The sequence below is a fragment of the Cervus elaphus genome, chromosome 12, assembly GCF_910594005.1.
Source record: "Cervus elaphus chromosome 12, mCerEla1.1, whole genome shotgun sequence".
In the NCBI taxonomy this organism is placed as follows: Eukaryota; Metazoa; Chordata; class Mammalia; order Artiodactyla; family Cervidae; genus Cervus; species Cervus elaphus.
This window is the reverse complement of record NC_057826.1, coordinates 10,650,756-10,677,331: the sequence shown is the minus strand read 5'-3', so window position 1 is coordinate 10,677,331 and position 26,576 is coordinate 10,650,756. Positions and strand designations below refer to the sequence as shown.

Here is a 26,576-nt window from a genome sequence, read left to right as displayed (position 1 = left end):
TGTGGGAAGGAGGTTCATAAAGGGGATATATGTACACTTATGGCTGATTCATGTTAATATATGGCAGAAATCAATATAATATTGTAAAGCAATTATCCTCCAATTAAAAATAAATTTAAAAAGAGCAAGAAAATATGGCTTCTAAATGAAAGCCAACTGTTACTACTTATGATGAAAATAAAGACAGAGAAGAAATCTTAAATAAAGTGATACTTCTTGGGACAAACCAGAATTGACAAAATTGTAAAAACTGGGCAGATGTAAACAACTGGCCTTTGAAGATTTCAACTGAAAGCTAAGAAGTCTGACTCTACAAGGGCTCGTGCCCATGGATGAACGCTGCATCACGTTTGCACCAATGCCAGTCAGGTGGTCCCGGGCACTCTCTCCAATGCACTGGCTTAGCCGAAAAGTTCATTTGAGTTCTTCCATAAGATACTACAGAAAAACCCAAATGAACATTTTAGCCAACCCAATGTTGGCATATTTACCTCTTGACTAATATCTAACAACATCTCTCCACAATGCCAGCATTCCATTGTAATAAAATAAAATGTTTTTAAAAGTATGAAATTAAAAAAAAAAGTATGAAATTAACTTGTCTAACACTGAGTCATGATATATTGCAAATTCAAAGAGTTTTGAACTGTTCTCCTTATACACTTTAAAATACAAGTATAAAAACACAGTACTTCCTTTTGTAAACTCATGTAAACATGTCAACTACAGAACCTGTTTTATTCTCCTGACAATTAATTCCTCAACAAAAATCATTTTCGGCTTTTACCGGCTTCTTCTGGCAAGCTCCCGGTTGAAATCATCTCCAAGGCGAACTTGTTCACTGCTGAGGTCTCGGAGGGACTGATGAAAAGCATGAAACTAAAAAAAGCAAAACAAAGTTATCCATTCAGGATTCTGTTGAATTCTTCCATGAAGATTCATTGACAGTAAGACAGGAGAACTTGTCCTTTGCAACAATACACAAATTTTTATAATGTTATCAAGACACAATAAAACAAATGTCTATTCTAAAAGATACAAAATATTCTTTCCCAAAGAAAAGTTTTTAAAACTATATGTAACATTAACTATTACATGCTCTATAATGCAATATTTCACTCTTGACAGACACTCTGGAAAAGTGGTTCAGAAACTTTTTCTGTAAATAGTACAGTAGCAATTATTTCAGGCTCTCGGGCTATATGGCGTCTGTCACGATTACTCAGCTCTGCAATTATAGCACAAAAGTAGCCATTAAACAAATGAGCATGACTGTGCTACAGTAAAGTTTTATTCAACTAGACCATGTGCCTCAGTGTGCCAACCCATGTTGCCAAGAAAACCTTGCCCACATGCACCAGGAACCATGAACAAGAATGTGTGGAGCAGCACTGTTCATGATGAAAACACTGAAAACAAACGTCCATTAAGAATGGAATGGAGACAAACTGCAATATAGTCTTCCGGTGGAGTATCACACAGCACTGAAAATGAAATGATCAAACCTATCTACACTTCAAAAACAAAACATCAAATGAAAAAGGCAAGTTAGAAAATACATACTGCATTATTCCACCTATATAAAGGTTAACGCAGGCAATACTAAATAAGATACAAGTAGTAAAAATGGTATTTTTAAAAATCAAGAGAATGATTAATACAGAAAGCAAAATAGTTGATAGCCCTTGGGGAAGGGAGGAGTGTGTAAGAAGTTTCGGGTGTATTATAATCCTCTATTTCTTGGTCTGGGTGGTGGTTACATGGATTTTTCACATTATTGTACTTTTAATGGTAAATAGATATGCTATACACATATGTGTAGGCTATACTTTATAACAAAAAAGTAAGCTATGCAGACTTGCAGAAATACCAAATTGATTTTTTCAACAAATGCACACTGAGCAGATAATGAGTGCCAGCAACTGTGCTGGGGGGGAAATGGCTCAGAATTTAACCTAAGAGACAGATACGCAAACAGAAGCACAAACACTGCACTGGGGCACTAGGAAAGTGCACAGTCACATGGAGCTACGGGTCACCTAAGACGTGGACTGAAACAAGGAACAGCTAGTGAAACGAGCAGAGCTAACACAGCTGATGAGCAGCAGACCATTCACTTAGGCTTTACCATCAGGATTTTCCAGTTTTGCAAAGCAGAATCCCAGGACCATCTTTGACCCCTCCTTTACACTTATTCGCACCCTACCCAAATGGTCATCCGATCTTCAAGATCTTTCATTTTATCCACCAAATAATTTTTAAATCTACCGCCCTCTTTCCAACTCCATCTACCTTCATCCAAGTGACCATCAGCTCACACCTAGAACACAGCAGCATCCTTCATACTGGTTGGTCCACACGACTTCATTTTCTACACTGAAGCCAGGGCGATTTTTTTTCAAAATGATTGTCACCCTCTTACATGGCTGCGCAGAGTATCAGTTTCGTACTTCTTCAGCCACGTGGCCTTCTGTAAATTACACAGAGCTGCTCTCTTCCCCCCTGCCAAGCTATCTGTTGTACCTCAAATGACTCTTAATCAACTTTCGGACCTCAGCTTAATCAGCCTTCCTTTGGGAAGCCTTTCCCGACAGGAGCAGGTTCCTCTACAGAATACTCCCACAGCCCTAGGCTTTTTTCTGTTACAGCATGCATCTCAGATTGCAATTTTGGGTGTATTTACATACTTTTTGATTAGCATTTAGCTCCCCATCTAAATTGTAAGCTCCATGAAAAGGCAAGGTTTTTGCTCATCACTGTTTCCAAGTACAAGCACTGTTCCAGGAGAGAAGCACTGAATAAATAAAATGAAAGAGTGAGCAATGTTAGGATGTTGTTATCTGCTCTAGGTTTAATCACATAACCAACACTACTAGTCAGTTGCAACTACCAAAAAATAATAGTCAAGGAAAAGTTTCTACAAGGTGTCTTCTAACGGACTTAGTCCTTTTATCTTTTTATCTTATGCTATAAGAAGCACAAAATACAAAGCAGTATCCTAAAAAACTGTGAGCTCTCAATCTTAAAACTACCAAAACAAAGATGTCAAAGTCAGCAATATCTCCTAGCCATTATTAATTTAGCAACCCAAAGCAACAACAACAAAAACTTTCAGATCTTGCAGAGACGTTTAAAGCAAAAAAAGTATATCCATAGAACTAATACTTTCAAAATCTTTCATGAATACATAGAAAAAGTTTAGAATTTCTATTTCATAGAAAATGGCTCCATCAATGATTCAACAATAAGAAAAAAATTATGGAAAAAATCAATAGGTTAACCACAAAAAGACTAATTTGCTCATAGAAAGTAGCTGACACAGCAGAGCTTCCAGAACAGTGAGCCACCTGCGCAAGGGAACAAAACAAAATATAATCTTCCATAACAAGTTCAAAATAAATGTACGATGGTAATCAACAGACTGAAATAAAATAGCTTACTTCGTTAAAAAATCGGTACAAAGTTAGTGATGATCAAACAGTTAAAACACAGCCACAAAATTCAAGTGTTAGTCATTTAAACAGAAATGGGAAGAATACAGACTACAGAATGGGAACAAAGTACCTGGCCCACGTCATCAGTGTCCGGAACAAACCGGACACCAGTTCTGGACTTATTTCGTTTAATACCCTGTTGATCCCCATAGTCCTTGAGAGGCGAGGTAGGTTGAAAGCGGTAGCTCTCTTTACAGAAGAAAGAAAAGAGAAAGGATTAAAAAAACTATATAAGAACAAACAATCTAAACTTTCACTCAGGAAATACATAATAGACATGGATATACACATATGCACTTAACCCACACTATTTCCCATAGATAATCACAAACAAATCTTGCTATGGCCATAAAATTCCACAAAATTGGCATTTATCTTGCTCTTAAAGCAGATAAAATGAACAACTGAAGTGACCTGAAAATAGAACACATCAAAAATTCTAATTGGCTGTAATTTTCAAGGAAGCGATAGAATATTTTCTCTTACATAAACATAGTAAGTTGCTATAAAAATAACTTCTATGATTCCCCAAAATAATATTAATAAAACAGAAATTTTCAAACAACAAATTATCTAAAATCTGAATGGTGTTTACAAATCAGTATAAATGAACTAAACTACATAAAGAAAAATAGCCGACTGTGATTTTTGGTCATTATCATGACCAACAGCAATATTAACAGTGCAAGCTACTGAAGTTCACTCTAATTGCCTCTCTCCACTGCAAACTTTTACAAGTTTTCGCTATTCAAACATGAACCTCAGTGCTGTAGGAAAGGATATGTATGCTCAGTCACTCAGCTATCTCTGACATCTTGTGACCCCATGGACTGTAACCCACCAGGCTCCTCAGTCCATGGGATTTTCCAGGCAAGAATACTGGAGTGGGTTGCCACTTACAGCAAAGTATAAGTAAGGTTAATTAGAGGCAAACTAAGCATTATCACCTTTTGTGCAGCCACTGAAATCTAGCTGCACAAAAAGGATAAAACTCCCCTGTTCTTGACTTTTGGACTCTGTGGGAGAAGGCGAGGGTGAGATAATCTGAGAGAATAGCATTGAAATATGTATATTATCAAGTGTGAAACAGATCACCAGCCCAGGTTGGATGCATGAGACAAGTGCTTGGGGCTGGTACACTGGGAAGACCCAGAGGGATGGGGTGGGGAGGGAGGTGGGAGGGGGTATCAGGATAGGGAACACAGGTAAATCCATGGCTGATTCATGTCAATGTATGGCAAAAACCACTACAATATTGTAAAGTAATTAGCCTCCAACTAATAAAAATAGATGGAAAAAAAAAATAATAACACCCACAAAATAGCACCCACAAAAAAAATAAAAAAACTCCCCTGTTCTTAACAACGGTCACAGGTTATTTCATAATAAGACATTTGAAGAACTATGACGCTAAGATAAGACTTATAATCTAGAAAGTACACCACATAGCAAATCCTATTTGTGTTTGTTTTGACTGGAGGCAGACAATTCAATCAAAGTTCTGTCAGGTAAAGCTTTACATGGTCTACAGAGCCTGAGAAGAACCAAAGTAACAGAATATCAAAGTCCCATTGAACATGTTTCAAAATATTCACTATAAAACTTTGTATCTTCTTAAAAAAAAAAAAACTTTGTATCTTCTAGCACCTTATTTGTAGGATTTTAACTATGGGTTACATTTGTCTAAATACTACATGTCTTCAATATGTATTTCAGGAATATTTTTAAGACAAAGAAAAGAAAGAAAAGATTTTCAGAACATCTGAAAAATTTACCTGTCACAGTGCCACCATCGAGGTCACTTGTACTCAGACTTGTAACAGAAATACTTCTCCCTCCTGAGTTTCTCGATAACCGTTGACTCCGCAGTTGGCCTATCGATTGTTCCAAGCTTTCTTTTAACTAAATTAAAGAATAGAATGAAGGGAGATTTATTCTTCTTAAACAACTTACAAATACCCTACAGATTTGTAAAGCTATTTCTGAACTATTGGTGTTCCTAAAGAGAATTTATATCACCGAAAATTCTGAACTAAGTTATGTCAATAGAAATATAAAAACAGTAAACATAAATATTTTAAGAACTAACTCTAACGTGGATTTAAATACCATGTGTCCCCACCTATTCCATCTTTGTATTACCAGAATGCAAAAGATATGTCTACTATCCAAGGGTTTACAAAATCAGATGGATGTTCCACCCATGCCTAGAAACATAAAAAGGCCAACACATCTGAAAAAGAGAGAAAAAATTTTCCTCTGTTCTAAACATTCCCTCAGAAGCCCCAGATCTGTAACAAACAGGAAAATGAACAGCTGTCAGAGTGACTGTTATGAAAAAAATGTGCACTGCCCAACCCTGCATCAGAACACCTCTTTCACGCATTCAAAGACTTCAAATCCCAGAAAACCATGTGGTCAGATGTTAGACTATTAGTACAAACAATGAACTAGGATCACAGTTGTCCAAATGCTCTCTTCAGACCAGCAGAGAGTTAGCCAGCAGGGGATATCAGATGGCATCTTTTTAGACCTAAAGAGCTACGACAAATAAAAACACACTTAATACTGAGAATAACATCCAGAGCTGTACAGAGCTATCGACCTGAAAAGAGGATTCAGCTAAAATCTGAAGGAAAAAGAGTAAATCTAACGACGATCCACATCCCATGAATTGCTGAGAAACTTCTGGTCTAGGCATTTTAGCCAAGGATGAATAAAAAAATAATACTAATAAAAATAATGCATGGATCCAGAAAACAAGTCATCTATAACTCTTTAAAGAGAATGTCAAAATAAAGCAAGTGATGGAAAAGAGAGGGCTTCCTAAACCCAGCCAAAATTAAAGGTAGAACATCACTTATGGAGGGATGAGTTGGTTTCCTTGAGAAACTGCGCAGAAAGAAAGTAGCTTCAGCTGAAGGAAGAGCACAGCTGAAACAGAATATGAGTCACAAGTGAGCAAATGCTTTTCCATTTTGGTTGTTCAGATTTAGCTCTTCTGGAGAATCAAGGTTAAAATAGCCTGGATTAAAAGGAACAGTGTTAGAATTATAAGAATGTATTTGTATTGCCACTCTCATTTCTGGAAAAAAAACATACCCTCTGTTCCCTGCTTCTCTACATTGGGGTGTGTACAATACCATCCTGCCTGAGCATTCACCAGGTGAAGGGCCCAGACTATCAATCCAAGGAAATATACTGATGAAGCCTGGGAGAACTAAGGTCTACCTAGAGAGTAATTAACACACAAGTAAAATAAAACTAAGATTAACATATAGGTAGACGAGAGGTCTTACATAGAGAACTTAGAATAGCATATCAGTAATCCATGACGAGAATAAAATTGTACAATGTTAAAATTAAAAGCTTCAAATCCAAATTATAACATGAAAAAAAGCAACTAAAATGGTAAAATGTCTTTAGATAACACAAATTAACGACAGAAACAGTTCTACCAACGTTTCCTGTGTTTATTGTTTGCACCTTTTCAAGCTAAGCCTGATGTCAGTATCCTCTTTTTTCATAGCTTATTTTTTTTAATTGAAGTAAAGTTGATTATATTTTTGGAAGCAAAGTCAGCTGACATTTCTAATTACTGCATCTTTTGGAAGGTAACTTGCCCTTTATAGCTCTGGCTATCTTTAAGATTTTCTCTTTGACTTTGAGTGTCAATCAATGGTTTTACAATGATATGACTATATGTAGTCTTATTTGTAGTTATTCCGTTTCTGACTCACAGAGATAATGGAATATGTAACCTGATCTCTTTCATGTGCTGTAACTCTTCAGCCACGTCTCCTCATCCCTTCTGCCCTCTTCCCTTCTCCTCTCCCTCTCCAACCAGCTACATTCAGGTGATACTGTTTTACCAAATCCCATGTGTCATCCATGCTCTCCTCTCCTCCTTTCATTCCCCCATTTTTCTTTTTGAATATATTTTGCTGGTCTATCTCTCAATTTATTAATTCTCTCTTCAAATGTATACAAGCTGCTGCTTAATCCATCTGTTGATGTCTTCTTTTTCCTAATTTGTTTGTTTGCTTATTTTAGTTATATTTTGCAGTTTCCCTTAATTTTTTTCTGGTTACAAGAAGCCTTAGTTGGGTACACAGGATCTCTGATCTTGCAATTCAGGATCTCCAGTAGAGGTATGAGGGACCTTTAGTTGCAGCCCGTGGGATCTAGTCCTCTGACCAGGGATTGAACCCAGGCCCTCTGCATCGGGAACATGAAGTCTTAGCCACTGGACTACCAGGGAAGTCCTTGTGATTTTCATTTGATTTTTTATCTTTTAGAGTTTTCAATTCTATGTCAACGTTCTCAATCTTACTTTCTTGAACAGGTTAATCATAGTTATTTTATAGTTCATTACTGGTTCTTTTTTCCCCTTGGTTTTCAGTCATTTTCTCATGCCCCTTGCACTTTCTTATGCCTGAGTATTTTTCAATCATGTGGCAGATGTAAGAAAAATTGTACAGTTAATTTAAAGTTCTGGAATGACATCTTCCGTCAGAAGGGATTTGGTTCTGCTTCTATCAGAGAGTCAGCCTAGGTCACCAGGAAACCCAAAGCGCCTTAATTTGTTAGAACTGAGATGGTTCAAAGCTGGGCTTTTGTCCCCATCAGCACTGTAAATTATTTTCAATTTATCACTGCTCTTACTTTCAGTTCACCATTTTCCTAGGTTATCGCCCTTTGGGGTCTCAGTCAAAAGCTTGAGGATTCCCAAATTCCAATTCTGATCCCTGCAAGCCTCTTTAGGTCTACTGACAGCTCTAATCCTGTCCACTTCTAAGCCACCTCCTTTCAGATCAGCTACTGCCTTGACAGAAGAGGAGTCCCAAATGCAGGACTCTTCCTTCCAAACGTCAATTTTTGCCAGATCTTGACTATTATATTCCCCATTATGTTGGTAGATCTCTAATAGTTTAGTAAAATTTTTTACACTTTTTTCACCTATTCCGTTGTTCTGCATGGGAGAGTTGATCTAAAGCAATCTCATCAAATACGCCAGAAGCAGAATTTGCCAGCATCCTTTTTACACTCTTCTGTGCTCAGTCCCTTCAGTTGTGTCCAACTCTTTGCAACCCTATGGATCACAGACCACCAGGCTCCTCTGACCACGAGATTCTCCAGGCAAGATACTGGAGTGGGCTGCCACGCCATTCTCCAGGGCATCTTCCTGACCCAGGAATCCAATCTGTGGCTCTTGTGTCTACTGCATCACAGGCATATTCTTTATCCACTGAGCCACCTGGGAAACCCATTATGTGGGTTTATTTGCTAACAAATCCTGAGCTGTAACTAAAAGCTGATTAAGAAGATGAATTAACACACACACACAAACACACACACAATCCCTGCTAACAACAAAAACTCACCATGGAACATATGGGAAAATATGCAGAACAAGAGAAATGATACATTACTCCCAAAATCTAGGAGGAATAACAGATGTTATAAAATTGATCATTTCAGAAATAAGATAAAAAGTTAAGACAAACTGTTCAGCAACCTCATTTTAAAACTCTCAAAAGATATGCCATATGCCATTGAACAGATGAACTAGCTAATATATAAAGATCAAAAAATGAACTGTAAAAGGTAAAGAGGTTAAAGATTTATTTTAATCACTCCTGCAAACATCACAGCAAAAACAAGTCCACCACCTAAGACACAAACTAAATGTAATAAAATTAAAAACTACACTTAAAGTAGCAATAAAACAACAGACACCACACAAAATCTAGTTATGATGTACCAAACCAATTTGCTAACTCCTAAAATAAAAAAGCAAAAAGATAAAAAGATATGGATGGAGGTCCATGACACTATACAGGAATCAGTGATCAAGGCCATCCCCAAGAAAAAGAAATGCAAAAAGGCAAAATGGTTGTCTGAGGAGGCCTTACAAATAGCTGAGAAAAGAAGAGAAGCTAAAGGCAAAAGAGAAAAGGAAAGATATACCCATTTGAATGCAGAGTTCCAAAGAATAGCAAGGAGAGATAAGCAAGTCTTCCTCAGTGATCAATGCAAAGAAATAAAGGAAAACAATAGAGTGAGAAAGACTAGCGATCTCTTCGAGAAAATTAGATACCAAGGGAACATTTCATACAGAGAGACAGAAGCAGTATGGACCTAACAGAAGCAGGAGACATTAAGAAGAGGCGGCAAGAATACACAGAAGAACTATACAAAAAAGATCTTCATAACTCACATAACCACGATGGTGTGATCACTCACCTAGAGCCGGACATCCTGGAATGCAAAGTCAAGTGGGCCTTAGGAGGCATCACTACAAACAAAACTAGTAGAGGTGATGGAATTCCAGTTGAGCTATTTCAAATCCTAAAAGATGATGCTGTGAAAGTGCTGCACTCAATATGCCAGCAAATTTGGAAAACTCAGCAGTGGCCACAGGACTGGAAAAGGTCAGTTTTAATTCCAATCCCAAAGAACAGCAATGCCAAAGAATGTTCAAACTGCCACACAACTGCACTCATCTCACACGCTAGCAAAGTAATGCTCAAAATCCTCCAAGCTTCAATAGTACAAGAACCGTGAACTTCCAAATGTTTAAGCTGGATTTAAAAAAGGCAAAGGAACCAGAGATCAAATTGCCAACATCCTCTGGATCACAGAAAAAGCAAGAGAGTTCCAGAAAAACATCTATTTCTGCTTTATTGACTATGCCAAAGCCTTTGACTGTGTGGATCACAACAAACTGGAAAATTCTGAAAGAATACCAGACCACCTGACCTGCCTCCTGAGAAATATGTATGTAGGTCAAGAAGCAACAGTTAGAACTGGACATGGAACAACAGACTAGTTCCAAATTGGGAAAGGAGTATGTCAAGGCTGTATATTGTCACCCTGCTTATTTAACTTATATGCAGAGTACATCAGAAGAAATGCTGAGCTGGATGAACCACAAACTGGAATCAAGATTGCAGGGAGAAATATCAATAACCTCAGACACGCAGATGACACCACCGTCATGGCAGAAAGCGAAGAAAAACTAAAGAGCCTCTTGATGAAAGTGAAAGAGGAGGTAAAAAAGTTGACTTAAAACTCAACACTCAGAAAACTAAGATCATGGCATCCGGCCCCATCATTTCATGGCAAATAGATGGGGAAACAATGGAATTGTTTATTTTGGGGGGCTCCAAAATCACTGCAGATGGTGACTACAGTCATGAAATTAAAAGACACTTGCTTCTTGAAAGAAAAGCTATGACCAACCTAGACAGCATATCAAAGGTCTGTCTAGTCAAAGCTATGGTTTTTCCAATAGTCAGGTATAGATGTGAGAGTTGGACTGTAAAGAAAGATGATCACTGAAGAATTAATGCTTTTGAACTGTGATGTTGAAGAAGACTCTTGAGAGTCCCTTGGACTGCAAGGATATCCAACCAGTCCATCCTAAAGGACATCAGTCCAAAATATTCATTGGAAGGACTGATGCTGAAGCTGAGACGGCAATACTTTGGCCACCTGATGTGAAGAACTGACTCACTGGAAAAGACCCTGATGCTGGGAAAGATTGAAGGCAGGAGAAGGGGACGACAGAGGATGAGATGGTTGGATGGCATCACCGACTCTATGGACACGAGTCTGAGTAAGCTCTGGGAGTGGCTGATGGACAGGGAAGCCTGGCATGCTGCAGTCCATGGGGTCAGAAAGAGTCAGACACAACTGAGTGACTGAACTGAACTGACCCAGTAGAAATAAAAATAAAACTCAGCCACTGAAATTGAATGGCAATACTTGTTTACAAGGTAGTTCATTCAAATTGTTAGGACATGCTTTTAAACAAAGAATTCAAATTGAAAAATCTCTCTCTAGTGATAGATAAAATAATTTGGGCATCAATAAAAATATTAACTACAATGGAATAAAGCTGTTCCAATATGCCTAAGTTCGTAAGTTAATGATACTCAAAAAGAAAAAAAAAAAACCATCATTGGTCACCAGTAGAGAATGCTAGTGGAAAAGGCAATGGCACCCCACTCCAGATTTTCTTGCCTGGAAAATCCCATGGACAGAGGAGCCTGGTAGACTGCAGTCCATGAGGTCACTAAGAGTCGGACACAACTGAGCGACTTCACTTTCACTTTTCACTTTCATGCACTGGAGAAGGAAATGGCAACCCACTCCAGTGTTCTTGCCTGGAGAATCCCAGGGACGGGGTAGCCTGGTGGGCTGCCATCTATGGGGTCGCACAGAGTTGGACACGACTGAAGTGACTTAGCAGCAGTAGCAGAGAATGCTAGGGAAATAAATCATCATTTTGGGAAAGAGTAAATAAATTATAAGCTTTCAGATTAACAATAAAAGAGCAAATTTTAAAAACTCATCAAGATCTCTGAAAGGTCTCTGATGTCTCTATTTGAAGGTCTAATTTGAGACAAAATATAAGTCAAGCTCAGTGAATTGAAATATATATATATGTATATATATATATATATGTAACTGAGAAAGACTGAGTATACTGCAAATCAAATAAATGAAGAGAAATCACTGAGGCAGCAGTCAGCACTCCATATAAGGGGTGTAATCATTAAAAACATCATGATTCAGAAGAATCAGAAGAAAGCCCATTCTTGCCTCAATTATACTACTTCTGCATCTGCTCCTGTTGACCTATTTCACAGACTAACATTTTATTTTGAGGATAAAATAAGATAACGTATGTAGAATAATTAGAGCAATGCCTAGGGAAGACTGGTCTGTCCAGTAAATGGCAGTTTTCATTGTGATGATTACAGATGCTGAACATAAGAGCAAACATGAGTGAAGAAATGGGATGTTTTAATCCGGAGAAACTCTTCAGGAAAATATCATTCCCTCAAGATGACTCACTGAATTCCTCCAGTTGTATATCTACACACTCTTAAACAGCAAAGCTGTCACTATTCTCACTCTCGGCTATTTCTTTCTAACTTTTTATTTTATATTGGAGTATAGTTGATTAACAATGTTGTGCTAGTTTCAGGTGTATAGCGAAGTGATTCAGTTATCAGCAAAGAGATTCAGTTATACACATACATGTATCCATTGTTTTTCAAATTCTTTTCCCACTTAGGTTGTTAATAACATTGAGCAGAATTTCCTGTGCTATACAGTAGGTCCTTGTTGGTTAACTATTTTAAATATATTAATAGCAGTGTGTACATGTCAATCCCAAACTCCCTAACTATTCCTCCCCACCACCCTTCCTATATCTTTATAACCCCACGTGTAACTCCTCCATAATATAATTCAAATTTCATTTTAGCATTATTAATTTTCATTTCTTTGCAACACTTTCACCTTTTTGACCAATTCCTTTATTATTATTATTTTTATAAATAGCAAGGTTTGTCACTGGAATAGAAGGGAAGTATCACAATTATACTTTTCATTGTCTGAAACCAATCAGCAACAGACTTCAAAAGCAGCGATCTGTTATTTACACAGTAATGTGTGGCCTGAACAGCTAGCAGCAAAGTTTCTCCTTTTTTGCAGTTACTCATCATTAATACAATGTTGTGTTAATTGAAATTTGAATTGTGTTGTTTAAGGACGGGTGTTATTTTGATCACATAGGGGTAATGAAATTCATGCACATCAAAACCATGCAACAAGGACTGTCTTTACTTTTCAGAGTCCTCAAAAAGCTACTCCATGCATTCAGTAAAGGTGTTACAGCTGTATTCAGGGGAAGGGTTACCCTAAACTTCACCTCACCTGGGACTGGGACTCTGGTCTGTTTCTTTCAGTGAAAAAAAAAATATATATATATACTGACTTTCCAAAATTCATTAATAGCAAACCTCTTGACCAGTCTTTGGGAAGGTAAGGTTTCCAAGCAACAGTAAACAGCTAAGAAACTAGGCACCAACTCCACACACAGTATCAAAAATGCCTATGAAATAGATCATATTAAGTAAAATTTGCCCTCAGTAAGACAAGATGAGAAAAGGCAAAGAACCACATAGATAAACTTCCTTGGTCAATTTATAGTTATTGATACTAATAAGCAGTGTATCTCAGATACTCACATTCTCAACAAAAATAAGCTCATTGAACAAGAGGGGGAAGAATTTATCTACCATTACTTTCACAAAGAGGAATTTCCATAATAAAGTAGGAATAAAACAAAAATAAAATAGGAACAGTGATTACTCACATATAAACACAACAGGTAACAAATATTCAGATAATTAGCTTACATACAAATGAAAAACATACGTTAAAAAAAAGTCAACAATGACCTTGATAAAAATTCTAAATGTTGCAATTCAAGTGAAGTGAAAGTTGTCTGTCATGTCCAACTCTTAGCAACCCCATGGACTATATGGTCCATGGAATTCTCCAGGCCAGAATACTGGAGTGGGTAGGCTTTCCCTTCTCCAGGGGATCTTCCCAAGCCAGGGATTGAACCCAGGTCTCCTGCACTGCAGGCAGATTCTTTGCCAGCTGAGCCACAAGGGAAGCCTGTTGCAATTCAAAGTAGGCTTAAATTTTGGAAACCATTAAAGATCCCATTTAGTTTCTTCAAATGCTGTCTTACTCCAAATTACCCTTTATTTTCCTACTAGGAAAACACACATCCCCTAACACAGATTATACAGAAATGCATGCAAATCTGGTCATGTACAGGTTACTGCATCCACTTGGCTGCATGGTTGAGTAGAAACTGGAAACATGTGAATATTTCATCTAACCATTTACCCTGGTTTCACCTGACACTAAAGTCAGTACTTAGCAAACCTTCGCAATGAATATAGCACTGGTAACTACAGAGGCAGTTCATGCTGCATATCTATAATGCTGACATTAAAAAAAAAAATTGAAGTACTTGATTTACAAGTGTAAGGTCAACTTGGCAAAATCCAGGGCAGAAGTAGAGGCAGAGAGGAGGTGATGTCAAAAATGTTGGCCAACATAATAATGACAGCCGTGGGCACAGCAATGAAGCGCTTTCCACTTGACCTTCCTCACTGCCTGTTTCTCCACAGAAAGTCAAGGTGGATCTGGCAATAGACTGCAAAACAGATTGGTTGTAGAGTTAATTTCATCAGGTCTTTGATCCCTTACAGCCTATTTATCTTCTACTATTAACACTAGGACAAAGAAAAGGAGGAGGACAGAAAGAAGACGTGGGGAGGTGGGGCATTTTATAAAATTAGAGTGCAAATTTATGGATTCCGTATTTTTCTAGTCCCACCATCTGTTGCTGAAATGTATTTTTTAAATGGTTGCTGCTATCTTTCTCATTTACCAAAAAGTTCATTATCTTTGACTGCTATCCCTAACCTCTCTGCATATGCATATACTTTTGAAATTTAGAAATTCCCTTTATTTAACTATTTTATTTTTAAATGAAATCTCACATATTCAAAGCCCATATAGCACATATATTCTAATGACAGTTTTTTTTTACTTTTTTAAAAATACTTCCATAAATATTTCTAATGTTATTAAATAAGCATGCATGAAAAATGGAACGTACTTTTAATAGTACCTTATTGTATTTTGGGTGGACAAGCAATACAATCATGGGGGCAAAAGCAATATTATGTATGCTGCCTATTTAGCATATACTTTGAAGTCAAAATAATCAGGTACACTTATCACTGTGAATGTTATGTTGTTTATAGTCACAATAATATACAAAAGAAACTTAAGTCAGACCCAATGAATTCAAGGAAAGCACAGCACCATTACTGAGTGTCTATAATGTTCTGTGGTGATTTAGTCCCTCAGTTGTGTCTGACTCTTGTGACCCCATGAACTGCAACCCGCCAGGCTCCTCTGTCCATGGGATTTCACAGACAAGGATACTGGAGAGGGTTGCCATTTCCTTCTCCACAGGATGTTCCTGACCCAGGGATCGAACTCACATCTCCTGCCTTGGCAGGCTGGTTCTTTACCACTGAGCCACCAGGGAAGCCCTGCCTAATATGCCAAGTACTATATTAAGAACATAGCCAACACTTGAAGATAGGGATTACTTGATGAATTAAAGAAGTAACAAGAACATAAAGGTTTAACAAGAGTCTAAAACAGCATGACTACTTCAATAAATGTTAGTTCTATAAGGCAATATATAATTATGTTCATTTTTCAGATGATTAAACTCAAGTTCAGAAAGGTTTAACAACTTGCCCAAAATCACTGAAATGGTTTATAGTGGAACAAGTTCAGGATTCAGTAACAAGTCTCCAAAGTCTAGTTTTCCACTAGTTTCAAAGCAAAATTTTGTAAAAATTTCTGTCTAGTAGTTTCATGGGAAACTTGGCAATAAAATTTTAAATGTAAGGGTCTAAGAAGCTAACTCCTAAGATCTGAAATATATTTACAAAAAGAGGGTTCTAACAGAATTCATTTGTTCCATTACAATTTTTTATCCAGAGACTCTTACTACTTAACACTAATGTTGTTAAAAGTTGGGAAAATTCTTCTCACCTTTAGGGCATTATCAGAACTCAGCCAGAGAGAAAGGTATGAGTATTTTCAGCTCTGGAATATTACAGGTGGCTTGTGCCTGGCTCCAAAAATCTAACATTATCCTTCTGGGCTGTCACTATGTATATCTGACAACTGAAACCCATTAAAAAGAAGAAAAACCTGGACTTTGTTATGTAACATTCAAATTTTTCCAAAGTCCATATGCCAGATGGTGACAGTCTATGATTCCCAAAGGGAAATTTAAAGCAGAGTACTTAATTTGAAGAAAAATGACCTATTAATACATGTCTCTAAGGTCTAATTTGATGTTACAACATTTTAACCAATCTTTACCTTAAAAATGTACTTAGTGAATCTAATGATTTGAATTAAGAGAACTGTATCTTTCCTTTATATGGAGTATTAACTACTTCAGCCTCATCAGCTACAGTCCAAATTTCTACTGCAGAATGTATTAACTTTCTATGTTGAACATTCCTTAAGGGCATTCCATTTCTATAACATTAACATAAAAAACAGAACCGTTCTCTCATAAATAGTAACATACAGTCCTAGAAATATCCTAAACACTAGGCAATTCAATTGGACTATTTAACACAGAAGTACAATATATTCCAAATCTTCCCAGTAAACTTGCAAATAAAACTTTGCCATAAGTCTTCTAGGGCTTCCCTGGTGGCTCAGATGGTAAAGAATCTGTCTGCTATGCAGGAGACCTGCGTTTGATCCCTGGGTTGGGAAGATCCCCTGGAGGAGGGCATGGCAACCCACTCCAGTATTTTTACCCAGAGAATTCCATGGACAAAGGAGCCTAGCAGGCTACAGGCCATGGGGTTGCAAAGGTCAGACATGACTGAGCAACTAACACTTTCATAACATAGGTTCTTTTTGGACCAAATGTTCTCAGACTTCCCAAAAAATTTACAGCATGAGAAATAACACAGGATGACACCTCCTTAAGATCATAAAGTTCACTGAGCCCAAAGATCCTAAATCATATCATCCAACTTAATATGGCTTGTTGGCTACAATAGCTACAAGAAAGGCTAGTTAGAAAAAAAAAAAATCAACCATTATCACTTAGGAAGAAGGGGGAAGGAAACTTGCAGAATCCACCACATTGCCTTAAGTGGCAGCCAGAACTGCCAGCTTTGACAAGCCTTCAATGCCAATCCAAGCTCAGCACCAGACCCCCTCCCATTCTGTTTCCACATTTGTTCCATCTAACTCTCATTCTGGACACTGTACCAGATGTAACCTTAATGACTTGTGTGATGATGGGCTTTGGATCTTTAATCAGTTAAGATAACCTCCAAAATCTAGTTTATCAATGTAAATTATATAACCCTTCAAACTTTGAATCCAAAATCCCAGTTTTCAGAAAAAAAAAAATTCACAGCATCATGAAAATGTAGGTAACCACACATGAATGACAGGAACAAACCCTGGTGCTGGATTTGGTGATAATATCCTATCCTTGGCTCTGTCACTGACTTACTGGGAGACTGTGGGCAAGTTAGTGACCATTCCGTGCCCCAACAGCATCTACCTAGTAGGACTACTGAAACAATTAAATGAGTTTCTACCAAAAAAAAAAAAAAAAGAAAGAAAGAGCCTGTAAACTAAACTTATGCAGAAATTCCCAAAGAGGCAGGTGCTGTTTTCCTATGAAACACCACACACCCATCACCGATCCTCTAACACTGCTCAACTCTTCATAGAGCAAGACCTTCACATATAATAAGCAAAGAATTACACTTAGAATTGGAATAAAGATTCAAGAAAACAATAGCAAAATCATGTACATTTCAAGAAAAAGTAGTCCAGAAATTGACTCAACATTACTCTTGACCCTTCGAAAACCAACAGAAATCATTCCCACAATTCTCTTGTTTGAAGAGGTCATCTCAGGAGGAAAACATTGCACTGAATATTTATATTGTCCCTCACTCACTGACAAATTATGTTCACAAAACTAAATCTCAATAAAATAAATTTATAAGTTCATATACAGTTGACCTTTGAACAACACAGGTGTGAACTACACTCATCTACTTATATGCAGATTTTTTTCAATAGTAAATAGCACAGCATCGCATGAACCAAGGTTGAGTGAATCCATGAACACAGAACTGTAAATATGGAGAACTTCATATAGGGAGCAAACTCAGACACCAAGGGCCAATATGACAAGTTATACACAAACTTTCAACTGCATGGAAGGTCAGAGTTCCAACCTCGTGTTGTTCAAAGGTAAACTATATATCACTTATATCCATTTCCTGAGATTTAGCATTAGTATCATTTATAAATCTAAGTTAATAATAAAAGTTCTTATCTTACCTAGAGCAAAACAGCTGATCTCATTTCCTAGGATATCTCTTACATTTTAAAAGAGAAATGCTAATTTTAATCAGACAATGGATATTTAACATGGAGAAAATTCTTTTAACAGTTGAACACTGGTGAAAATGGATTACCCAAAATTCAACATCCATTCATGATAAAAACTCCATGCACCCTAAAGACAATGCTCTGCAACAAAAGAAACCACCGCAATGAAAAGCCCACGCTGTGTAACTAGAGAGTAGCCCTCACTCCCCCCCATCCAGAGAAATCCCACACAGCAACGAAGACCACAGCCAAAAATAAATAAAATTTAAAAAAATAAAATCACATCCAAAACAAAGAAATACTTGGGAATAAACCTGAACAAGGAGGTGAAAGATTTATATGCTGAGAACTATGAAACATTGATAAAAGAACTGAAGATGACAAAGAAATGGAAAGATATCCCATGCTCTTGGACTGGAATAATTAATATTGCTAAAATGGCCATACAACTGAAAGCAATCTACAGGTTTAATACAAATCCCATCAAATTACCCATGACATTATTCACACAACTAGAACAAATAATCCTAAAATTTATTTGGAACCATAAAAAACCCAGAATTGCCAAAGTGATCCTGAGGAAAAAGAACAAAGCTGGAAGTATAGCCCTCCCAGACTTCAGACAATACTACAGAAAGCTACAGTAATCAAGCAGCATGGTATTGGTTAAAAAGGAAAAAGAAAAAAGACATATGAATCAATGGAACAGAGCAGAGAGCCCAGAAATGAACCCCCATACCCAGAGTCATACCCAGCCTCCTTTGACACAACAGCAAACAGTGTTGGGAAAGCTGGAAAGTCGCATGTAAATCAATCAAGTTAGAACACTCCTCACACCATACACAAAATAAACTCAATGGCTTAAAGATTTAAATATAAGACACAACACCACAGAACTCCCAGAAGAGAACACATGTACAATCTGCTCCAACATAAATCACAGCAACGTTTTCTTAGGTCAGTCTACCAAGGCAACAGAAACAAAAGCAAAAATAAACAAATGAGACTTATCAAATTTATAAGCTTTTGCACAGCAAAGGAAACCATAAGTAGAACAAAAGGACAACCTATAAAATGGGAGAAAATATTTCCAAACAATGAGACCGACAAAGGATTTCCAAAATAAACAGCTCAGTACAGTTCAGTTCAGTCGCTGTCATGTCCAACTCTTTGCAACCCCATGGACTGCAGCATGCCAGGATTCCCTGTCCATCACCAACTCCCAGAGCTTGCATAAACTCATGTCTACCAACTCGGTGATACCATCCAACCATCTCATCCTCTGTCGTCCCCTTCTCCTCCCACCTTTAATCTTTCCCAGCATCAGGGTCTTTTCAAATTAGTCAGCTCTTCACATCAGGTGGCCAGAGTATTGGAGTTTCAGCTTCAGCATCAGTCCTTCCAATGAATATTTTGGACTGATGTCCTTTAGGATGGACTGGTTGGATCTCCTTGCAGTCCAAGGGACTCTCAAGAGTCTTCTCCAACACCACAGGTCGAAAGTATCAATGTTTCCGCACTCAGTCTTCTTTATGGTCTAACTCTCACATCCATAACATGACTACTGGAAAAACCACTGCTTTGACTTGTTGGACCTTTGCTGGCAAAGTAATGTCTCTACATTTTAATATGCTGTCTAGGTTGGTCATAGCTTTTCTTTCAAGGGGCTAGCATCTTTTAATTTCACGACTACAGTCACCATCTGCAGCGATTTGGGAGCCCAAGAAAATAGTCTCTCAATCTTTCCATTGTTTCCCCATCTATTTGCCAAGAAGTGATGGGACCAGATGCCATGATCTTAGTTTTTTGAATGCTGAGTTTTAAGCCAGTTTTTTCACTCTCCTCTTTCACTTTTATCAAGTTTGCTTTAGTTCCTGTTCGCTTTCTGCAATAAGGTGGTGTCATCTGCATATCTGAGGTTATTGATGTTTCTCCCAGAAATTTGATTCCATCTTGTGCTTCATCCAGCCCAGCATTTCACATGATGTATTCTGAATATAAGTTAAATAAGCACAGTGACAATATACAGCCTTGATGTACTCTTTCCCAATTTGGAACCAGTCCATTGTTCCATGTCTGGTTCCAACTGTTGCTTCGTAACCTGCATACAGATTTCTCAGGAGGTAGGTAAGGTGGTCTAGTATTCCCATCTCTTTAAAACTTTCCACAGTTTGTTGTGATCCACAGTCAAAGACTTTGGCACAGTCAATAAAGCAGAAGTAGATAAACAGCTTATACAACTCAATAACAGCAACAACAAACATCCAATCAAAAAAAAGGGGCAAAACACCTAAATCGACATTTCTCCAAAGACATACAGCTGGTCAACAGGCACATGAAAAGATACTCAACATCACTAATTACTAGAGAAATGCAAAAAAATTACAATGAGGTATCACCTCAGACTAGTTAGAATGGCCATCATCAAAAGCCTACAAATAATCAACGTTATTGAGGGTGTGGAGAAAAAGGAATCCTCCTACACTGTTGGTGGGAATGTAAATTGGTGCAGCACTATGGAAAAGGATATGGATGTTCCTTGAAAAACTAAAAATTGCCATAAGATCCAGCAATCCACCCCCAGGCATATATCTGGAAAAAATACTAATTCAAAAAAATGCATACATCCCAATGTTCATAGCTGCACTATTTTCAATCAACAAGACATGGAAGTAACCTACATGTCAACAGATGAATGGATAAAGATGTGGTATATACATATATACAATGGAACACTACTCAGCCATTAAAAATGAAGTAATGCCATTTGCAGCAATATGGATGGGTATAGAGATTATCATATTAAGTGAAGCAGCCAGAAAGAGGAAGACAAGTATAATATCACTTATATATGTAAAATAAAATATGACACAAGCGAAGTTATTTACAAAACAGAAACAGACTCATAGATATAGAAAACAAACTATGGTTACCAAAGGAGAAAGAGGGTAGGTGGAGAATAAATCAGGCGTTTGAGATTAGCAGACACAAGTTATTATATATAAAATAGATAAGCAGGGTCCTACTGTTTAGCACAGGGAATTATATTCAATATCCTATATCCTATAATAAACAATAATGGAAAAGAATATTAATAAATATATGTGTAACTGAGTCACTTTGCTGTATACCAGAAACTAATACAATATTATAAATTGACTATACCTCAATAAAATAATAATAATAATTTCAAAATGAATTAATCTGCTACATAATGTTGGGAAAAAAAACTAGGCTCCACAGCAAGAGAACTTGCATGAGCTGGAGCACAGGCTCAAAAAGAAACAAAAAACAAAAATCAACTTCCAGAGTCCCTTCCTAAACAGAACACACAATGATTAAAATGTTAAAAATACAGGACAACACTATCATGTACTTACAAGACTTAAAGAAGACAAATAGAAAGATTCAGATAAATCACTTGATAGTGAGCATGTTACAAACACTCATTTTGAGGTTATGCTCATTTTAACTGGTATATTTCATAACAGTAAATATTTTAATGCTAAGAAAGCAATTTATACTGAGAAGCCCATCAGACTGACTTGTGAGAAACACTCTGAGTTGCACATCTTCCCATAGATTAAGGCAGGTGTGCCCCCAGGTAACTTACAGGTGGTAGAGTGGAAATCATTGCTCCATCAAGGGAGTGTAACATAAAGCAATGAGAGACATCCCCCTCTGGTATGCTGAGGGTGACTGGGTAATCACCGAGAACCAACTACTTTAACAGAAGAAGAATTTGGAGAAACTAAGGAGGAGACTCCAGACCAGACAAAGAATGGCCTAAAATAAAAGGAGGGCTTCCCAGCTAGTGCTAGTGGTAAAGAACCTGCCTGCCAATACAGGAGACATGAGAGATATGGGTTCAATCCCTAAGTCTGGAAGATCTCCTAGAGGAGGAAATGGCAACCTGCTCCAGTTTTCTAGCCTGGAGAATCCCATGGACAGAGGAGCCTGGTGGGCTACAGTCCATGGGGTTGCAGAGTCGGACATAACCAAAGCAACTTGGCCCATGTGCAAGGTAAAAGAATCTTGTTCTCCTATGTCCTATTTTAAATATGAGTGGCTCTACATTTTATGTACGGGTAATTCAGATAGAAGTGAAATACCTATTGAGTTTACTTCTCATGTATAAAACCATTACCCCAGAACTCAGCATTATTCAATTCTAGGCCTCCCAATTCTAGTAGAACCCATTCTGTGTTTTAAAAGCTTACCCATATAGAAGTTTTTCTAATACATAGATTTATTTCCCAATAACTCAATCCAAGGGAAATTCATCTAATATTCTCCCTTTCAAAGTAGGTTAGTTCTCTGCCACTAGTTAATGTTTTTTTTACTAATAAATTATGGAGCAAAAAATTAACTACCATTATTAATAAGGTAATTAAATCAAAAACATTTCATGAGCTACTCAAATATATAAAGTCTATGGCTCCATCTGCAGATACATCATAAATTGTAAAAATCTGGTAGATGCAAAAAAGTCCAAGTTTATTTTCTAAATGAAAGTAGTAAAAAAACCTTACGAGAGAAAATATGTTCCCTGCACTCAAGCAATTAGCCTCCAATTACAAGCAAATGAGATGACTACATTTCTGCTTTGTAAAAAGAAAATAAAAAATCAATTAAATTTGAGACTTAAGTGACAACTCAGTACAGCACAGATATATATAAAATAATCAGTTTTACAGCACACATGTAATACCTGTCATCTTAGATACTCATAATTAGAAACATGAAGGTATAAATTTAATTGCTTGCCCAAGAGTTTACAGAAGATGAGTTAGCAAATTTCAAAAGAAGGAAATAAGAGATGGAATTAGCAAAATATTAATAGAAAATATTCATTTTAGGGAATTCTCTGGTGGCCCAGTGTTTAAGACTTCACACTTTCACTTGTCTAGAGACCAGGTTCAATTTCTTGTCTGGGAATTAAAATCCCACAAGCCACATGGCATGGCCAAAATCAAACAAACAAATAAGAATTTTCATTTTATCCCAGAATTCTGCGGTATCTTTCCGGCTTCCATCACCATGTGAATTATATTAAATCCCCATGTGTATAAATTGGCATGTACTTGAAAGGGTATTTTGAAATGTCTGGAGAATTTTTAATTGCACATGTCCTTTAACCCAGGAACTCTATACTTCCAAGAATCATACATGATTATACACAACAAATGTGTACAGTAACGGTCACAGCTGCACTGTTTATAATAACAAACAATAACCTAAATACATCTATACTATGGAATATTATAACTGTTCAAAAGAATGAGGAAGAGCTACTGTGTTATATGAAAAATGATATACATTAAATGAATTAAAGTTATATAACACTTGTTATACAAAAGATAAATAACATTTTTTACAGGATGCTAGTTTTCAAAGCAATTACAAGTATGCTTACGCATGCATAGAAAATGTTTGGAAAGATATACAAGAAGCTGTCACAACAGTTACCTCTTTGGAGTAGCACTAAAAAGGGCTATGGAGTTTTAGTATTTATTTAATAATGAGCATGTCTTACTAAATCAAACCATCCTTAAAATTCTTAATTCCCCATGAGGAATATTCATGGTCCAAATTTAGTAAGTTTCAGTTTAATTCCTATCCTGAATTCTTCCCCCTCTGATTTAAAGCTTTCAAATTCAGACTTCCCTGGCAGTCCAGTGGTTAAGACTCCATGCTTCCACTGCAGTGGTTTGATCCTCATCAGGGAACAAATCCTACATGTCATGTGGCACAGCCAAAAAAAATGAATAAATAAAGCTTTCAAATTCAATAGAATCTAATCTATATACACTAGTTGGCAAACCATCTGACAAGCTAACCTAAATTTAAACTACAAAATAATAAACCAGCCAAAAAGCTAAAGCTATTCATGATGGTCATCTCCTTTATCTCATATCCATACTCAACAACTAAACTTCCAAAAAGGTGGGTTAGAGAAAATGCAAACATTTGTAAACATTCTTACATGTTCTATAGCCCCCGCCTGTCCATTACTATACTCTCGATAATGTCCAAGCATCTGGTCGACTTGTTGCAGGTTCCGACTGGTGTCCTAAAAAAAAAGTGGGCTTTATTAATTGCTCCAAATGATGTTTCCCCCAATCTTAGCAGTATATCAAAGAACTAGGTCAACTGTTTGCAAAAGGTACAACTGATACAGTAATTAAGTTGGACATAAATATACTTCATAAATATGAAATATGAAGTATAGTAACACTGATCTTACTAACACTGATAAAGTGTTAATTTATCTTATTAACACTGATAAAGAAACTCAAGCCCATCTGCAATTTACTCATGTGAAATCTGAAGCAAATGATTTCTTTTCAGTCCTTATCCAAGGCTCTGTAACAAGCTGGAAACAAAACCATAAATTGGATAAGAATCCTCATCATCAATTTGTGCACCTCAACAATTTGTACACTTCACCCCCTCTTTATAGAAGAGAAATCCTGAGAAAAATGTAATAGATTGTGTTCAAGACAAGCAAATCACTAGGATCAATGTTATTTCAATTACTTACCTTAGAACTCGATTAAGAGAAAAGAAAACAAAGTAGCCTTTAACTTTTATCTATAAACAAATTTGTTTCTAATTACAATAAAAATGGTTTCCACGAAATTTGCTAGGTCTCACCTGAAAGGTGAATGAAGGCATTTTTCAAAAATATATACTTTTTAATATGTTTCATTAGTGGAAAAGTACAAGAATCTGCAAAAACCCAATATTATGTTAATTTAAATAAGTTTCAAAAGAAATAGGTTTCTGAGTTTTAAAGCATATTATGGTTTCTCCACCAGAAATTAGCCTCTTTTTATCTAAGCATAATAACTCAAACCAACTGAAAACCAAAATCCATGGTTATTCAGGCAAAACAGAAGTAACAGATTAAAGGATAGGAAAAAAATAATTCTATTTGAGTTTTCTTTTTCCCCAACATGATACCCTTCCCCCACTTCATTATCAAAACCCTTTCTATGGAGGGCATATAAAATGCACACTCAAATTTCCAAACACTGTCAAAAACTAGCCTCTAAATAAAAATGGCATCTCATTATCATTCATCCATGAATAATTTACCTACCCAAAATAGGAACAACTTCTCTAAAGACACATGTCCACAAGAAGCTAAACTATGGTAATTCCTACTGGCTTCAATCCCACAGTATTTTAAGTACTTGGAAATACTACTTTATCCCAAGACATTTCCACAACCTATCAGATATTTCAAGTATCTTTACTGACTGTGTTAGGCAGAATAATGGTCCCAAAAATGTCTAGGTCCTAATCTCTCAAACCTGTGTATACGTTCCCTTATATGGCAACAGGGATTTTGCAGATATAACTAAATTAAGGACCTTGAGACAGGAAGATTATCCTGGATTATGGGGTGGACCCAAGGTACTCACAAGGAGCCTTAGAGGGAAGCACAGTAACATGATGTAAGAAGGATCCAACCCACCCTTATGGCTTTGAAGAGTTAGGGAGGGGCTATAGGACCAGGAATTTTGGCAGCCTCTAGAAAAGGTTGGAAAAGGAACAGATATTTCCCTAGGGCCTCCAGAAAGGAATGCAGACCTCCTGATATCTTGCTTTTAGCCCAATGAGACCACTGTCAGATTCTGACCTTCAGAACTATAAGAAAATAAATTTCTGGGTTTTTTAGACAATAGTTTTATGGTAATTTGTTACTGTGGCATAAAAAACTAATACACTGACTTAAACCATTTCTTCGCTTACCCTAGTTAAAACCTACCACATGCTGCCACCGCTACACTGACCTGTAAAGTACTGGTGATCGTGTTGACCTTCTCCGTGACACCCACAGCAGGACGATGTCGAACTTCCCTGTGTACTGAACTGGCAGCCCATCGACTCAATCGATCACGAGAGCGGAAGTGGTCTGAATCGCTGGAGGATTCTGCCATTGATGTACAAAAATCCTTAAAAATAAATCCAGGTCAAGGTCAATCAAATGGTAAATAAAGAGCAGAGAAATAGGAGATTATTTTAACGTTTATTTGCTTTTTGATCTTAAGTATTTACTACCTTAGTCTTTCGCCATATCATAATTTCTAACACTCAGCTTGAAAACACAAGTCATTTCCACATGCAACTCTCTCTCCTTTGTCTTTTCTGCTTTATGAGCAATTCCTCAGTTATTTACAACTCCAAATAATAATAATCACTTAGTTTTGTGCAAAGCTC

At 36.9% G+C, this 26,576-nt stretch overlaps 1 protein-coding gene across 3 annotated transcripts in view; it reads right to left on the bottom strand.

Annotated features, from left to right (window-relative positions):
• Positions 1-26,576, bottom strand: part of CEP128 (centrosomal protein 128) — a 447,512-nt gene that overhangs the window by 397,075 nt on the left and 23,861 nt on the right. For all 3 annotated transcript variants that reach the window (XM_043918906.1, XM_043918908.1, XM_043918907.1), the window contains 5 exons: positions 26,150-26,311; positions 24,334-24,420; positions 5,270-5,396; positions 3,565-3,683; positions 788-879 (listed from right to left, as the gene is read on the bottom strand). In XM_043918906.1, the coding sequence (XP_043774841.1) occupies positions 788-879; positions 3,565-3,683; positions 5,270-5,396; positions 24,334-24,420; positions 26,150-26,296 (572 nt within the window). In that variant the 5' untranslated portion in view covers positions 26,297-26,311. The remainder of the gene's footprint in view (positions 1-787; positions 880-3,564; positions 3,684-5,269; positions 5,397-24,333; positions 24,421-26,149; positions 26,312-26,576) is intronic.